Source organism: Callorhinus ursinus, unplaced genomic scaffold (genome assembly GCF_003265705.2).
Source record: "Callorhinus ursinus isolate GAN/ISIS: 27379988/994484 unplaced genomic scaffold, GSC_fseal_2.0 scaffold2, whole genome shotgun sequence".
NCBI lineage: Eukaryota > Metazoa > Chordata > Mammalia > Carnivora > Otariidae > Callorhinus > Callorhinus ursinus.
This window is the reverse complement of record NW_027397064.1, coordinates 75,282,566-75,297,110: the sequence shown is the minus strand read 5'-3', so window position 1 is coordinate 75,297,110 and position 14,545 is coordinate 75,282,566. Positions and strand designations below refer to the sequence as shown.

The 14,545-nt window shown below is 34.9% G+C and overlaps 1 protein-coding gene across 9 annotated transcripts in view; it reads right to left on the bottom strand.

The window, feature by feature from the left end:
• The window catches only part of PRPF40A (pre-mRNA processing factor 40 homolog A), a 55,890-nt gene that overhangs the window by 30,558 nt on the left and 10,787 nt on the right, over positions 1-14,545 (bottom strand). For all 9 annotated transcript variants that reach the window (XM_073884061.1, XM_025855860.2, XM_025855830.2 and 6 more), the window contains 3 exons: positions 10,167-10,247; positions 9,049-9,079; positions 6,775-6,791 (listed from right to left, as the gene is read on the bottom strand). In XM_073884061.1, the coding sequence (XP_073740162.1) occupies positions 6,775-6,791; positions 9,049-9,079; positions 10,167-10,247 (129 nt within the window). The remainder of the gene's footprint in view (positions 1-6,774; positions 6,792-9,048; positions 9,080-10,166; positions 10,248-14,545) is intronic.

Sequence of the window (14,545 nt, the reverse complement as noted above, 5' to 3'; positions counted from 1 at the left end):
AATAAACTCTAATGTAAACTGGACTGTGGGTAATAATGATGTGTCAGTGTAGGATCACTGATTGTAACAAATGTTAACACCCTGGTGGGAGATGTTGATAGTAGGGGAGGCTGTAAGGGGAAGGAATATTAAGGAACTCTATTTTGTGTTCAATTGTGCTACTAACCTAAAATTGCTCTTAAAAAAGCCAATTAAAAAAAATCCCAAATCTAGAAACCAAGAAAAACATACTACCCAATATCCTTTCAATAAAGAAATCAAATGAGGGAAAAAGAAAAAATATTGGGACCTGAGTTAAATGAAAACCCTCTATGTCAAAACTTAAGCAACACAGTTAACTTAGTACAAAAAAATGTCTAACAACCATGAGCTAAGTACTCAAGAAGCTAGAAAAAAGGCAACAGAGTAACCAAGAAGGAAATAGATGACAGCAGAAATAAACCGAACAGTTACCCCTTCCAAAAAACAAAATAATGGCAATGATAGGATTCTAATTCTATGCTAAATAATTATTAAACCTCAACAAAACAGATATATGGAAAAACATAAGAAGAAACTTAAAACTGGAATAGCACGATAACCACTAAAGAAATTCAAATAGTTATCCAAAATCTCTATACTCAAAAAATATTAGGTCCAGTTTTTAGTTGTGTTCTATCAAGCTGTTAAATAAGTTTTGCATCATTTATATAAATTGTCTTAAGGACCAGAAAGAGAAGGGTTATTACCCAGAGACAAACAACCTAAATAAGATATTAGCAAACTGAATTCTGAAGGAATTAAATATACATGTGTGCACACATATACACCCTTAACACACTTGATGAATAACTAGACTTCACCTTAGTAATGCAAAAATGAGGTATCAGAAAATGTATCTGTGTACGTGCACATTAACAGACTACAGAAGAAATAGAATATGACCATCTCAGTAGATAAGAAAAAAAGCAGTGGAGAATTTTAAAATCAAGTTCGTGGGGCGCCAGGGTGCTCAGTCGGTTAAGCATCTGACTCTTGATTTCAGCTCAGGTCATGATGGAGCCACTGTGTCAGGCTCCAGCCTGCTTAAGATTTCCTCTCTTCCCCTTCCTCTGTCTCCCCGCCCACCCCTGCCCCACTCTGGTGTGCACACATGCACGCTCTCTAAAAATAAATAAAGTTCATAATGACCTCTCTCAGCAAACCAAGAAAAGAAGTGTCAACTTAATAAGGGTTGTTTATCAAAAAGCTATAGTAAACATCCTATTAAATGGAGAAATTTAATACATAATCCCTTTAAGAGAGAAAAAAAGGTAATGATGCCAGCTTATCATCACTGCTACTTGCTCACCATAGTACTGGAGGTTCTGGCTGAGACGGTAAAAGTTGAAAGATTAGAAAAAAAGGAGCCGAAACTCAAATTTAAGCTCTATTACAAAATGACACAAAAGAACTGACCACCGTGTTCACTGATATGACTTAGTATTATAAATATGCCCCCACAATCTATAAATTCAATGCAACTCCAATTAAAATACCAAAAATATCTTCTTGGACACCTGAAAAGGATTAAAAATTTTTTTAAAAGACACTGTGCAGGAAAACACAGAGACCAATAAAAATATTCACATCATTAAAAGGGAAAACAGGTAAGCTATAAAGTAAGATAATACAACGTTATTTATAGAAAACACATGTATTATATATAAAAAAACCTGAAGACTTCACCGAAAAGCCTATTACAAATAAATTCAATAAAGTAGGACACAAAAATCTGTTGCATTTATCAACATGAACAAACTATCAGAAAGAAAAATTAAGGAAAAAAATCCCATTTACAATTGCACCAAAAATAATAAAATACCTAGGAAAAAATGTAACCAAGGAGGTGAAAGATCTGCACAAGTGAAAACTAGGACACTAATAAAAAAAAATTAAAGACATAAATAAATAGAAAGACATTCCATGCTCATGGATTGAAAAAAATTAATATTGTTCAATGTCCATACTACCCAAAGCAATCTACAGACTCAATGTAATCCCTATCAAAATTCCAAAGGCACTTTTCAGAGAAATATAACACATAATCCTAAAATTTGGATGGAATCACAAAAAGACTGAAGAGCCAAAGCAATCTGAAAATCAAAACGGGAGGCATCATGCTCCCTGCTTTCAAACTATACTACCAAGGTATTGTAATCAAAAAGTATAGTCCTGGCAGAAACACAGACATATAGATCCATACAACAGAAATAAGATCTCAGAAATGAACTCATGCATAAATGGTTGATTTATGACAAAGGAGGCAGGAATATGTAAGAAAGGACAGCCACATGCAAAAGAATGAAACCAGACTACTGTCTTCCATCATGCACAAAAATTAACCCAAAAGGATTCAGGCGTGAATGTAAAGCTTGAAACCATAAAACTAGAAAAAAAGATAGGCAGTAAAAGCTCCTTGACCATCAATCTTAGAAATGATTTATTGGACCTGATTTGAACAAAGGCAACAAAAGCAAAATAAACAAGTGGACTACATCAAATTAAAACCTCCTGGCACAACAAAGGAAATCATCAACAAAAGGAAAAAGCAACCTATCGAATGGGAGAAAAATATCTGCAAAACATGTATATAAGGGTTAATATCCAAAATATATAATGAGCTCATACAACTCAACAGCAAAAAACCCCGAATACTCTGATTAAAAAATGGGCAGAGGATCTCAATAGATATTTTTCCAGAGAACACATACAGATGGCCAACAGACATATGAAAAGATGCTCAACATCACTATTGGGGAAATGCAAATCAAAACCACAACGTGGTATCACCTTATATTTGTTGGAATGCTTATTATCAAAATCAGATAATAAGTGTTATGAGGGTGTCGCTGAAAAGGAAATCTTCATGCATTGTTGGTGACAATGTAACTAGTATAGTCCCTATGGAAAACAATATGAAGGCTGCTCAAAAACTTAAAAATGGAACTATCATACAATCCAGCAATACCACTTCTGGGTATTTATTCAAAGAAAATGAAAACAGTAACTCAAAAAGATAGATGTACTCCCAGGTTCATAGCAGCCTTATTTACAACAGCCAAGATACAGAAAAAACCTAGGTGTCCCTGGATGGATAAATGGATAAAGATGTGGAATACACACACACACACACACACACACACACACACACACACACACACGCATGCAGAGGAAAACTATTCTTCAGCTATAAAAAGAATGAAATCTTGCCATTTGCAGTAACACAGAGGGACTTTGAAGGCATCGTGCTATCGTGCTAACTGAAATAAGTCAAACGGAGAAAGGTAAGTACTGTATTATCTCACATGTCCAAACTCAGATATAGAGAACAGACTGCAGGTGGGGGTTTGAAATGGGTGAAGAGTGTCAAAAGGTACAAATTTCAAGTTATAAAATAAGTAAGTCATGGAGATGTAATGTACAGCATGGTGACTAGTTAATACTGTGCAGCATATTTCAAAGTTGTTATGAGAGTAAATCTTAAAAGTCCTCACCACAAGAGAAAAAGATCTGTAACTACATATGCAGACAGATGTTAACTAAATTTATTGTGATCATTTTACCATGTATATAAATACCAAATAATTTTGTACAATCTAAAATGTTATGTCAATTACACCTCAACAAAAAAATAAACATGAAATATGTAAAGAAAAAAGGAAAAAAACACACACAAAAATATCTACACAAAAAATTTCAGTCTTTTCCCAATACATGCATGTCTTAGGGCACATATCAAAGTGAGCACCCATTAGGGAGGGTGCTGTAGGGATGGGAGTAAAGATGAAGCATAAAGTGAAAAAATGTGCGGAATCCTCCAAAGATCAACGACAGTGACCATAATCTGTAGAGTTTAAGTAACTCAAATTTGTGTATCAGAAATCTTTTTTTTTAATGTTATTTATTTACTTGAGAGACAAAGAGAGATAAGAGTGTGCAAGCATGAGTGCACATGAGTGGGGGGGGGCAAAGAGGAGGGAGGAGCAGGGAGGAGGAGCAGGACCTGAGCAGGGAGCCCAACGCAGGCCTCAATCTCAGGACCCCCAGGACCATGACCTGAGCCAAAGGCAGATGCTTAACCAACTGAGCCACCCAGACGCCCCTGTGTACCCAAAATCTAAAAAGAATTAAAGCAAATATTAAGTTTTCAAATACACAGTATTTTTAGATGGGAAGATTTAATAGAAAAGTAGAAAGTGTCAATTCTTCCAAAACTGAAATGAATTAAATATAATCCCAGATAAAAACACAATTTTGTCTTTTGAGTGTGTCAGGGTATGTATACATTTACAGATTATTTTTGGAGGGGGATACTGGAATTCATATACTAATATCTGAAAACAGCTAAGGATATAATGAAAAGAGAAACCATGAAGACTTGCCTTACTATTTTTTTAAAGATTTATTTATTTATATGAGAGAGAAAGACAGAGAGAGAGAGAGAACAAACGTGGGGGAGGAGCAGAGAGAATCCTCCAACAGACTCCCTGCTGAGCGCAGAGCCTGAGACTGAGATCATGACCTGAGGTGAAATTAGGAGCCAGCTGCCTAACCAACTGAGCCACCCAGAAGCACCACCTTACTAAATATTAAAGCTGTTAAAAAAAAAAAAAAAAAAAAGTGCAATACTGGATGAAAAATGTACCAATGGAAAAGAAAACTCAGAAGTAGATGCCAGAATATGTATGAATTTAATATATGATAAAAAAAAAAAGATATTTCAGGGCACCTGGGTGGATCAGTCTGTTAAGCATCTACCTTCAGCTCAGGTCATGATCCCAGGGTCCTGGAATCCAGCCCCACTCAGCAGGGAGTCTGCTTATCCCTCCCTTCATCCCCCCACCTGCTCATGTGCGTGTGCTCTCTCCCTCTCTCAAATAAATAAAATCTTAACAAAAAAATATAGCCTCAATTGGGAAAAAAAAGGTTTGACAAACAACTGACACAACCAAAACACGGTGGTCAATCCCTCAAGGTGGAAAGCATTAGGGTGAAATTTTACTTTCTTCTTTTTAACTATGTCTACTTCTTAATCCCTCAAGCGAGCCTGCATTATTTAAATAAACAGAAAGAAACATGAAGCTATCACTGGTTAAAAATATAAACAGGCACTTATAATGGAAGAATACCACATACATATTTTATAATTATTCAACTTTAAAAAGACAATTTTTTTATTGGGGCGCCTCGGTGGCTCAGTTGGTTAAGCGTCTGCCCTCGGCTTGGGTTGTGATCCCCGGGTCCTGGGATTCAGCCCCCCACCAGGCTCCCTGCTCAGCGGGAAGCCCGCTTCTCCCTCTCCCACTCCCCATTTGTGTTCCCTCTCTCGCTGTCAAATAAATAAATAAAAATAAAAATAAAAAAGAAATCATCTTAAAAAAAAAGATTTTATCTATTTATTTGAGAGAGAAAGAGAGATCCTGCATGCAAGCAGGGATGGGGCAGAGGAGAAGGGAGAGAATCTCAAGCAGACTCCACGCCAAGCTTAGATCCCAACTCAGGGTTGGATCTCATGACCATGAGGATCATGAACCGAGTGGAAGTTGGACACTCAACGAACTGAGCCATGAGGCCCCCCTAATAACCATTCAACTTTTAAAGCAGAAGATACAAGAAACTTTAAAACATTTAAATAGAGTCCACAATTAAAAGTCTTTCCCCCCATATTTATAATCAGTTCACAGCTTTTTGCATTTCCCCAACCATAATATGGGGATAACAGCTACCTCTCAGGACTATTTTGATTAAATGAGATTATACATATAAACTCGTTTTTCTAGGGTGCCTGGGTGGTTCAGTCGATTAAGCAGTTGACTCTTGATTTTGGCTCTGGTTGTGATCTCAGGATTGTGTGACTGAGCCTTGCATTGGCTGCATGCTGGGCGTGGAGCCTGCTTAAGATTCTCACCCTGCCCCCTTATCCCCCCCAAAACAAACAAACAAAACACCCTCTTCTTTCCATTGATCTTTAAGGAATTAATAAACAAACAAAAAATCAAAGAAAACCTTGAGGCCAAAGAGCATAGCTATTATCAATAAGCAAAAAATAAGCATCTTTAAGTGAGGCTTTCAGATTTACATTATTTTCCCAAACATAATAAAAATATGTAACAAAACACCATATACAGAAACATTAGCAAAAATAACTAACTACTATCTTAAAAAATCAAGTATGGAGAAAAAGAAATGCAGCATAGCAATAGCATTCTCTCCTTTCCTAAGGAGCGAAAAAAAAAACCACGAAACAAAAAACCACAACCAAACAAAAAAACAACAAAAAAAACCAACAACAAAAACCAAGCAATTCTGAATACTGTATTTGTCTTTCTGACACCATTAGGAAAGGTACAAGCAAAGTATTTTAAATTCTGTATATTAGAAAGTCTACATTGGGTTTACAGTAATAAACAAGGGTACATAAATTTTTGTATATGAGTACCTCCTAATGTAAACCTTATGTGAAAATTATCAGGTTAATTACTGTATACCTATAGGTTCTGTTTCCCTTCTAACTGTACCAGGAGGGAAAAATTAAAATCTTTGTAAAATCTGATATATATCTGATTCCTTTTTCTCTCATTATTCCCATCAAAATTAAATTTTAAGATAAATCATTTAAACAATTTTTCAACCTTTGGCATAGAAAAGAAAGGAAAAGATTCAAGTTAGCAGATAATCTTTAAAATAGAAATAAGAATCAATGTTGTAGGCTAAAGAAGTATAATAAAATAATTATGTTCCAGAGGTACTTACTGCACCAGATGTTGTACCTAAAAAAATAAAGGAACAATATTTACAATGTGATAAATCATGGTCTCCTTGAGTGAACATTTTAAAAATATTTATTCATACTATTTATTCCTCCTTAGCCTGTCACACTAAATATCCTAAGATTGTTCTGTATGATTTATGTGCATGCTTTCTTTTTTACAAAATAAACCTATACAGTGCAAAGCATTTTCAGAATTAAGTGGCACTTTGAACTTTTAAACTGCAAATTCACTTGGATCCCACTGGAGAAGTATTCACATTCCTTGCCTTTTGTTTCTCTTCTTGCTATTATACGTGTCTATGTTAACTAATTCCTTTCTCTACGACACTACTGAAATAAAATAATGCCACAGACCTCAGATTCTATGCTTTAGATCTACAGCACCTTCAACTATATAAACTTCAGACTTGTGGTGTACAATACAATATCCATTAGCTACCACATGTTCCTGTTAAAAATTTTTAATTAAATAAAATCTAAAAATTCAGTTCCTCCTTTGCACTAGCCAATTTCAAGTACTCAGGAATCACATGTGGCTAATGACTACTCTACTGAACACTACAGATTACAGAACATTTCCTTAATTGCGTAAAAGTCTATTAGATGGTACGGTCCTAAATTATTATCAATACCCCTCTAGCCATAAGGGAAAACGCCCATTAGCCACCAAGTTCAAATGAGTAAGTTTCAACTTTAGAAACTAGTAACCTAAAACTATGTGTGAAAAAGAAAACAAGAACTATATGTAAAAAAGGAATAAAACACACAGAACAATCAAAAGAGGCTACTATGGACATCGCTGGTAAAACCAAAGCATTTAAAAAGTAATTAAGAAGAAATTTTGAGTCTGTTTCTCACTCAGGATACAGGAAACAAAATGTTGGTTACCAAAGTGGGGAGGGCAAAATAGGTGAACAGGATTAAGAGATACAAACTTCCAGTTATAAAATAAGTCAAGGTAATGTAATGTACAGCATAAAAAATCGTATAGTAATAACTCTGGATGGTGATGGATAGGTAACTAGACTTATTGTGGGGATCATTTTGTAATGTATAAAATTATCAAATCACAATGTTGTACATCTGAAGCTAACAGGATATTGTATGTCAATTATACTTCAATTAAAAAAATTTTTAAGGTAATGTTCCAGGATTATTTAGGGTAATAGTAATCAGCTCTAGATATCTAAATAGGCAAAATATTATACTAGGTATTTCAGAAATTCATTTCAGCTTAAATAAAAAAATCTGTGAAACATCTTAAAAAGATCAACTATGCCCCCATATAAACCTGTAGGAAAATGCTGCATTTTAAATGTTTCAAAACATGTTCAAAACAAAAAATGTTTTAGGGGTGCCTAGGCGGCTCAGTCAGTTAAATGTCTGACTCTTGATCTCAGGGCCGTGAGATTAAGCCCTGCGTAGGACCCCACCCTGGGTGTGGAGTCTGCTTGAGATTCTCTTTTGCTCCCTCTCCGCCTGTCCCTCTTCTGCACCCTAAAAACCAAACCAAACCAAAAAAACAAAAAACATTTTGGCATAATCATGGAAAAAAAGTTCAGCATCTGGAATACCAATTTATCTGGAACATTATTTACTCATGGATAATTGAAGCATTACTAATATATATGAAAGGTACACTAGTCAAAACAGTAATAAATAACTGGCTGATAAAAAAAATTATCACAAGGCTTACAAACTCCAACGGCTACAAGGACCAAGCAGGTAACAGAAAAGACTGTAAAGTAGTCCAGAAGGCCAATGAGAGTACATGCTCCATATCCAAAGTAAGGAGTTACTACCCCATTCCACAGTGTCTGCTGAATACAAACAGGGACTCAACCAGAACTTTTCATTTAAATATTCTCTGACTACCTACTGTGTTGATAAACACCACTGTAAACAATGAATACTCAGATAAATTCAAACTTTTTGTAAAAAGATAAATCTAATTGTTATGTATGGACCAAGACTTTAAATGTTAGCAACTAATTATAAAATTTAAAAACATTGTATAGGCTAAAGTATAACTGTAGACCAAATCTGGTCCCAGAACTCCTGATCTAAAATTATGGTAGTTTTTTATGGAGTCAATTATGAATGCTATCCCTACTTTCCATTGCTTAAAACAACAAAAAGATAGAAAAAAATCAGGAGCTAATCATAAAGCCAAAGTGACATTGCTTTTATTCCTTGTTATGATAGCTACTGTCCAAATGAAGTCTAATATTTACCACCATAAATGGTGTACATACCTGCTGCTACATCCATATTATTTACTCCTGGCTGTAAGATTAAAAAATGAAATTAGTAATATTCACCTTGTTTAAACTATATTTTATATAAGTTCCTCATAAAGCACAGAGTCCCCTTTACGTATATTCAAAGATTCTAAGTTTTAGCTCCTTTAGTTTGCTATAAATTGTAAAAACATCATAAACCTGGGGCTATCGAAGCACTTTAATCTAAGTGTGTTATTTATATGATCATCAGTTACATATAGATTCACAAACATTTACCCACAATTCTGATACAGAAAAAGCTCTAAAAATCAAGTTTTTTCAACTTTCACACCAACACTCATTATAGTGGCAAAATCTGCTCTGAATGACATGAGCTCTTTATCCCACCCCAGAGAAAATCCGTAAGTTTGCTACAGAAATAGTGTTTGAAATTATATAAGGCACTGTCCTAAACCCCAAGAGAACTTTTTATACAATACATAGAATATGCAAAGTATTATTTTATAATATTAAAACATTTTAATGGTCTAAGGATTTTGGGTAAGACAATGCAAACATAACACCCCAAGTGGAGTATGTTCATTACAACCACTAGGTTGTCAGGTAATAAATAAGTTATGCTAATATGAATATCATAATGATTTACATATTGCTATACAATCCAGTAAGGGTGATAAGGCTGTCAAGGATTTTGTAAGTAATGTGCCATCACTGAAGTCTCAGGAAATGTAAATTTAGAATAAAATCTTCTGATTTCCAAATCTAGGATCTATTACTAAACCATAATACAACAATTTTAAATTAAAACCCAGCAAAGCAAAAGCCTATTCTTTAAGATCAGAATGTCACCAGACCAATAAAATGCTTCTGGCTGACAAATTTTAGTTCTTAGTATTCTACTCCTGTTTAACGTAGAAATAACAATTAAGGATGTCTGTATAAATACAGGAAAAAACGTGAATGCCTATCATTCAAGAACCTAAAAACCCACTGTAATTCCCATCTTGCATTACACTACTCAAGACACACTTAAAAAGCTAACGATTGCCTATAAAATACATAGAACGATGTTATTTCATATATAAAAGTAGTCAAAACATCACAGAAAATAATTATTTTTACTAGATTACCGGTAAGGCAGGCTGCATGGAAGCCTGAGACATATGAGACATCATCATTCCAGGCATTACTGAAGACATCATTCCAGGCATCTAGAATAAAAGTAAAAAAAGGTTACTATATAAAACCAAAGCATTTAAAGAACTTTATTAATCTATCTGGTTATCAAAGCTAATATGTACAACTCAAGATTTAAACCCAGCGAACACTATACTACATGAATAGTATGCTTAGTAAGTGCTTGTTGAATGAATGAAGTATTTTATCAATGAGCTAATATTTGTCATAAGTTATATGTACAGTTAAAATTACTTTTAACAAACTTAAAAGTTTACTTATATTATTTCCAATGTCATTTTGAGAATATTAATTTTCTTTTAACTCACCACTCATGTTTTTCTCCCTTTTTTAGAGCAAGACAAAAATTTTTTGTATTTCTCACCTTTGACTATTAATATCTGTATTAAAAAATTCTACAGCAATCTGGCTCTTTAAAAAATTCAAGATCAAAGGTGCTTAAAACTTGATGACTATAAAAAATATGTAAAAAACAAACTTTAGACACAAATCATCTATGTCCTCTCTTGAAAAGAAAAACTTAATAAAGCACACACCATGAATATCTGAAGAAAGAAAATATTAGTTTTGGAGGTTAATCTAGTCTATCAATGACTGCTATCTAAATCTATGAATCTTCACTACTAAGTATGAATAAAAATCATGAAGATTAACATAAATTTCCAAAGGATTCTGACCCAATACTCATCCATATTATAATTTTGATTTTAATATGAGCAAATCTAACATAAATACGGAGGGGAATAAAAATTGTACACAATCATCATAAGTACTGGAACAAGGTAACCAGGTATTCAACAGTTTCAAATTAAATGAAACTTGGAGAAATAGAAACAGACAAGCATACTGGTCAACAGGAACATATAAAGCCTACTAAAGGTAGATGAGAACACTTGCACACTGAATTTTGTTATTTGGGAAAATCAACTCACAAAGCAGAACCAGGCTAAAGTACCATTAAAATGAAGCAGCATTGTATTAATGGATTAAAAAACAAATGTTTTTTATTCCTTAAAATATTCAATAAATTGCTTAAACATCATGAAACAGGAACTTGACAGAAAACATGTGACTACTACTTGGAATATATGGTGAAACAGCAGTTAAAAAAAAGGTACAGAATTTGAAAACAGAAGCACAAGCCTCCACCACTGTGACTAAAAGAATTAAGGTAATTTATACATTAAGGGAAAAAAACATAGTGATCAAATGAGAACCAGGCTCAGAAGTTCCCTCTTTTCTCTACTCCCAACAAATATATCTTCACAACTAATTTTACTTAAGGCTAATGGCAAAGTAGGCATGAATTCTTAAGGTTCTAAATAACTGATTATGGGGAGAAGCATGGTGAGCAACAGAGGGAAGGAGCCTGATTATTTAAAATGGCATATATATAAAATCCGAAGCTGTTAACATATCCAAAAACTAGAATTCTAAACTAAACTGAAAAACTCAACTTTGAAAACTTGAGAAAAAAGTATTTTCTCGTAAGAATTAAAGACATTAAGGGTGCCTGGGTCTATCAGTTGGTTAAGCGACTGCCTTTGGCTCAGGTCATGATCCTGGAGTCCCAGGAGCTAGTCCTGCATTGGGCTCCCTGCTCAGCAGGGATCTGCTTCTCCCTCTGATCCCACCCCCCCATGCTCGTTCGCTTGCTCTCAATCTCTCTCTCAAATAAAAAAAAATCTTTTTTTTAAAGATTTTATTTATTTATTTGACACAAAGAGACACAGCAAGAGAGGGAACACAAGCAGGGAGAGTGGGAGAGGGAGAAGCTGGCTTCCCGCGGAGCTGGGAGCCCCATGCGGGGCTTGATCCTAGGACCCTGGGATCACGACCTGAGCTGAAGGCAGCCACTTAACTACTGAGACACCCAGGCGCCCCAATAAATAAAAATCTTAAAAAAAAAAAAGAATTAAAGACATTAAGAAAAGTGGGATAAAATCTCCATCATGCAACAGAACATCTCCACATGGTAGCAGTACAAAGAAATGTAACTTCAAACTGAAATACTCTGTCTTCATAAGACAGTGATCAAATCCCATTTGAAAAACAAGGGACAAAAACCCTTAAACAATTTAATAAGAATTGACTAGAAAAGGCCAGTGACACTTAAAGCAAACAATATTTAAAAATCATTAAAGAACAGAGTTTGACAGAATTTTCTCAATTGTTCTTCTTCCCCACTTCAAATTTTAAAACATCTCAAAAATTTGCCTTTAGCCTAAAACTCGTGGAACTGGTTATAGAATGAGACTTAGTGTTTTGGTTTCTTCCCCACCCCCTCCCCAGCCCCCAAAACCAACTGTTTCTTCACCTTCCAATTGCTACAGGGGTTACAGTTACTTTTTTTTTTTTTTAAAGATTTTATTTATTTGACAGAGAGAGACACAGTGAGAGAGGGAACACAAGCAGGGGGAGTGGGAGAGGGAGAAGCAGGCCTCCCACCGAGCAAGGAGCCGGATATGGGGCTTGAACCCAGGACCCTGGGATCACGACCCGAGCCAAAGGCAGACGCTTAGCGACTGAGCCACCCAGGCGCCCCTTACAGTTACCTTTTAGCTAAATAAGATCACCTAAGCCTCTTACAAGTAGATTTTCTTTACATATTTCAAATAGAAAGATGATGAACAGTCAATGTTGATTTTGTAGCAACAAATAGAAGCAGAGGAGACTGAACCCCAGCTTTGAGGGAGTCCTGCCAGCCCTTCTCTTCATGTAGTCTGAGGACTGACCCTAAAGGGACCACACTTGTCAAGGCTGAGGAGTGTCCAAATACCAAGGCAATGAAACATTGTGGCAGTCTTCCCCAGAGGTAAAACCTGAGTCTGGGGTCTTTGCACCTTCCATTCCCCGATTTCTGAGGTTGGCATTCTGAGCCGCAACTCTATTTCAAAACAGGGTTTTACATTTGTGGAACTTATATGAATGAGATTTAGTGTTAAATAAAAATCTAAATTCTCCCTCATATCTCTGTAAATTCTGAGGGGCATCAACTAGTTAGGCTTGTTCAACTGGACAAACATTGGAAAGATTATGTACAGCTGAATATCTAAAAGTAGATTAACATAATTTTAAACCAATACTGTAATACTAGCATGAAACCAAATAACAAAAACATAAATAGGGAAAATGTTACATTCTTATGAGAAGTTATTACAAGAATCAGACAAATTAAGAACTCTTCCAGAGCATCACAAAAAACCTGTCTCCCAAAGCCTGAAGACTCTACTTTGTGGAAATGTTATGATTTCCTTTTTTCATTAACTCTAGGATACACATAATATGGGGATACATGTATCAACCCATCTGAATTCTTTCAGAGGTTTTGTGTTGATTTAGGCCAGTTACTTGACAGCACCATCAATATGAAATGATTAAAATTTTCTAAGTTATCCATTATTATTTTGTTTTAATACCAAACTGATCCAGGTTGCAAGCTTATGAGATTTGTGGTTCAAATCCTCAGAAGTGACTTTCCCCTTCCTCAGCCCAAATAATCAAAGTTGAGGCATTCAAAAGTTACTTTGTCATCCCTTTTTGCATGGAAGGTTTACTTCTTGCTTCACATGAAGCGAATAGCCCCTTGGTCTCCCAGCTTTATCTGCGGAGTATTTTAGACTTCTCGTTAGGTTTTTTTTCTAAGGGCACATAACGGACTGTCGTACCATTTATGGCATCTTAAGTTCAATGAAAATAGGATGTTGGTTCAAAATAGTTAAAGGAAGAAATCTTAACACAGTTGCTACAATGTTGCCACTATAAATTCCAAAAGCAGATCATTCTTAAAGCTACAAAGTGGTGGTTCATATAAGCTTAATAAGAAGCACACTATAAAATCACAGCTATGTACAGCTTCACAAATTTTCCATTTAAGCTACTCTGGCAAATATATTAAAGTTTTACAATTACAAATTTTTAGTTGTTAGGAAACAGGAGAAAATGGGAAGGGTAACACACATACATGAGACATAAAGCTAAATTGTCTAAAATATTAAATATCTGAATTTTATGGACACTTTGGAAGTTTTCAAAACCCAAAATTAATTCAGATATACTGTTTGGTACACTTTATTCATAAATTGCCAACCATTTCTCTATGTATACTATAAAATTTTTTCTATGTATATTTCTATTCTTTTAATGACAAAAGCTAAACCAATTATTAAGATGTCTCAGAAGGAATACCAGTATGAAGAAAAAAACAAGTAGAAACTAGGGAGCACTACCCAGTCTGCTCATTCTTAGTACCCCATGTTTGGAAAGTTCCTAATGTTAGATAAAACAAGCCTGCTACATTTTTCACTAAATA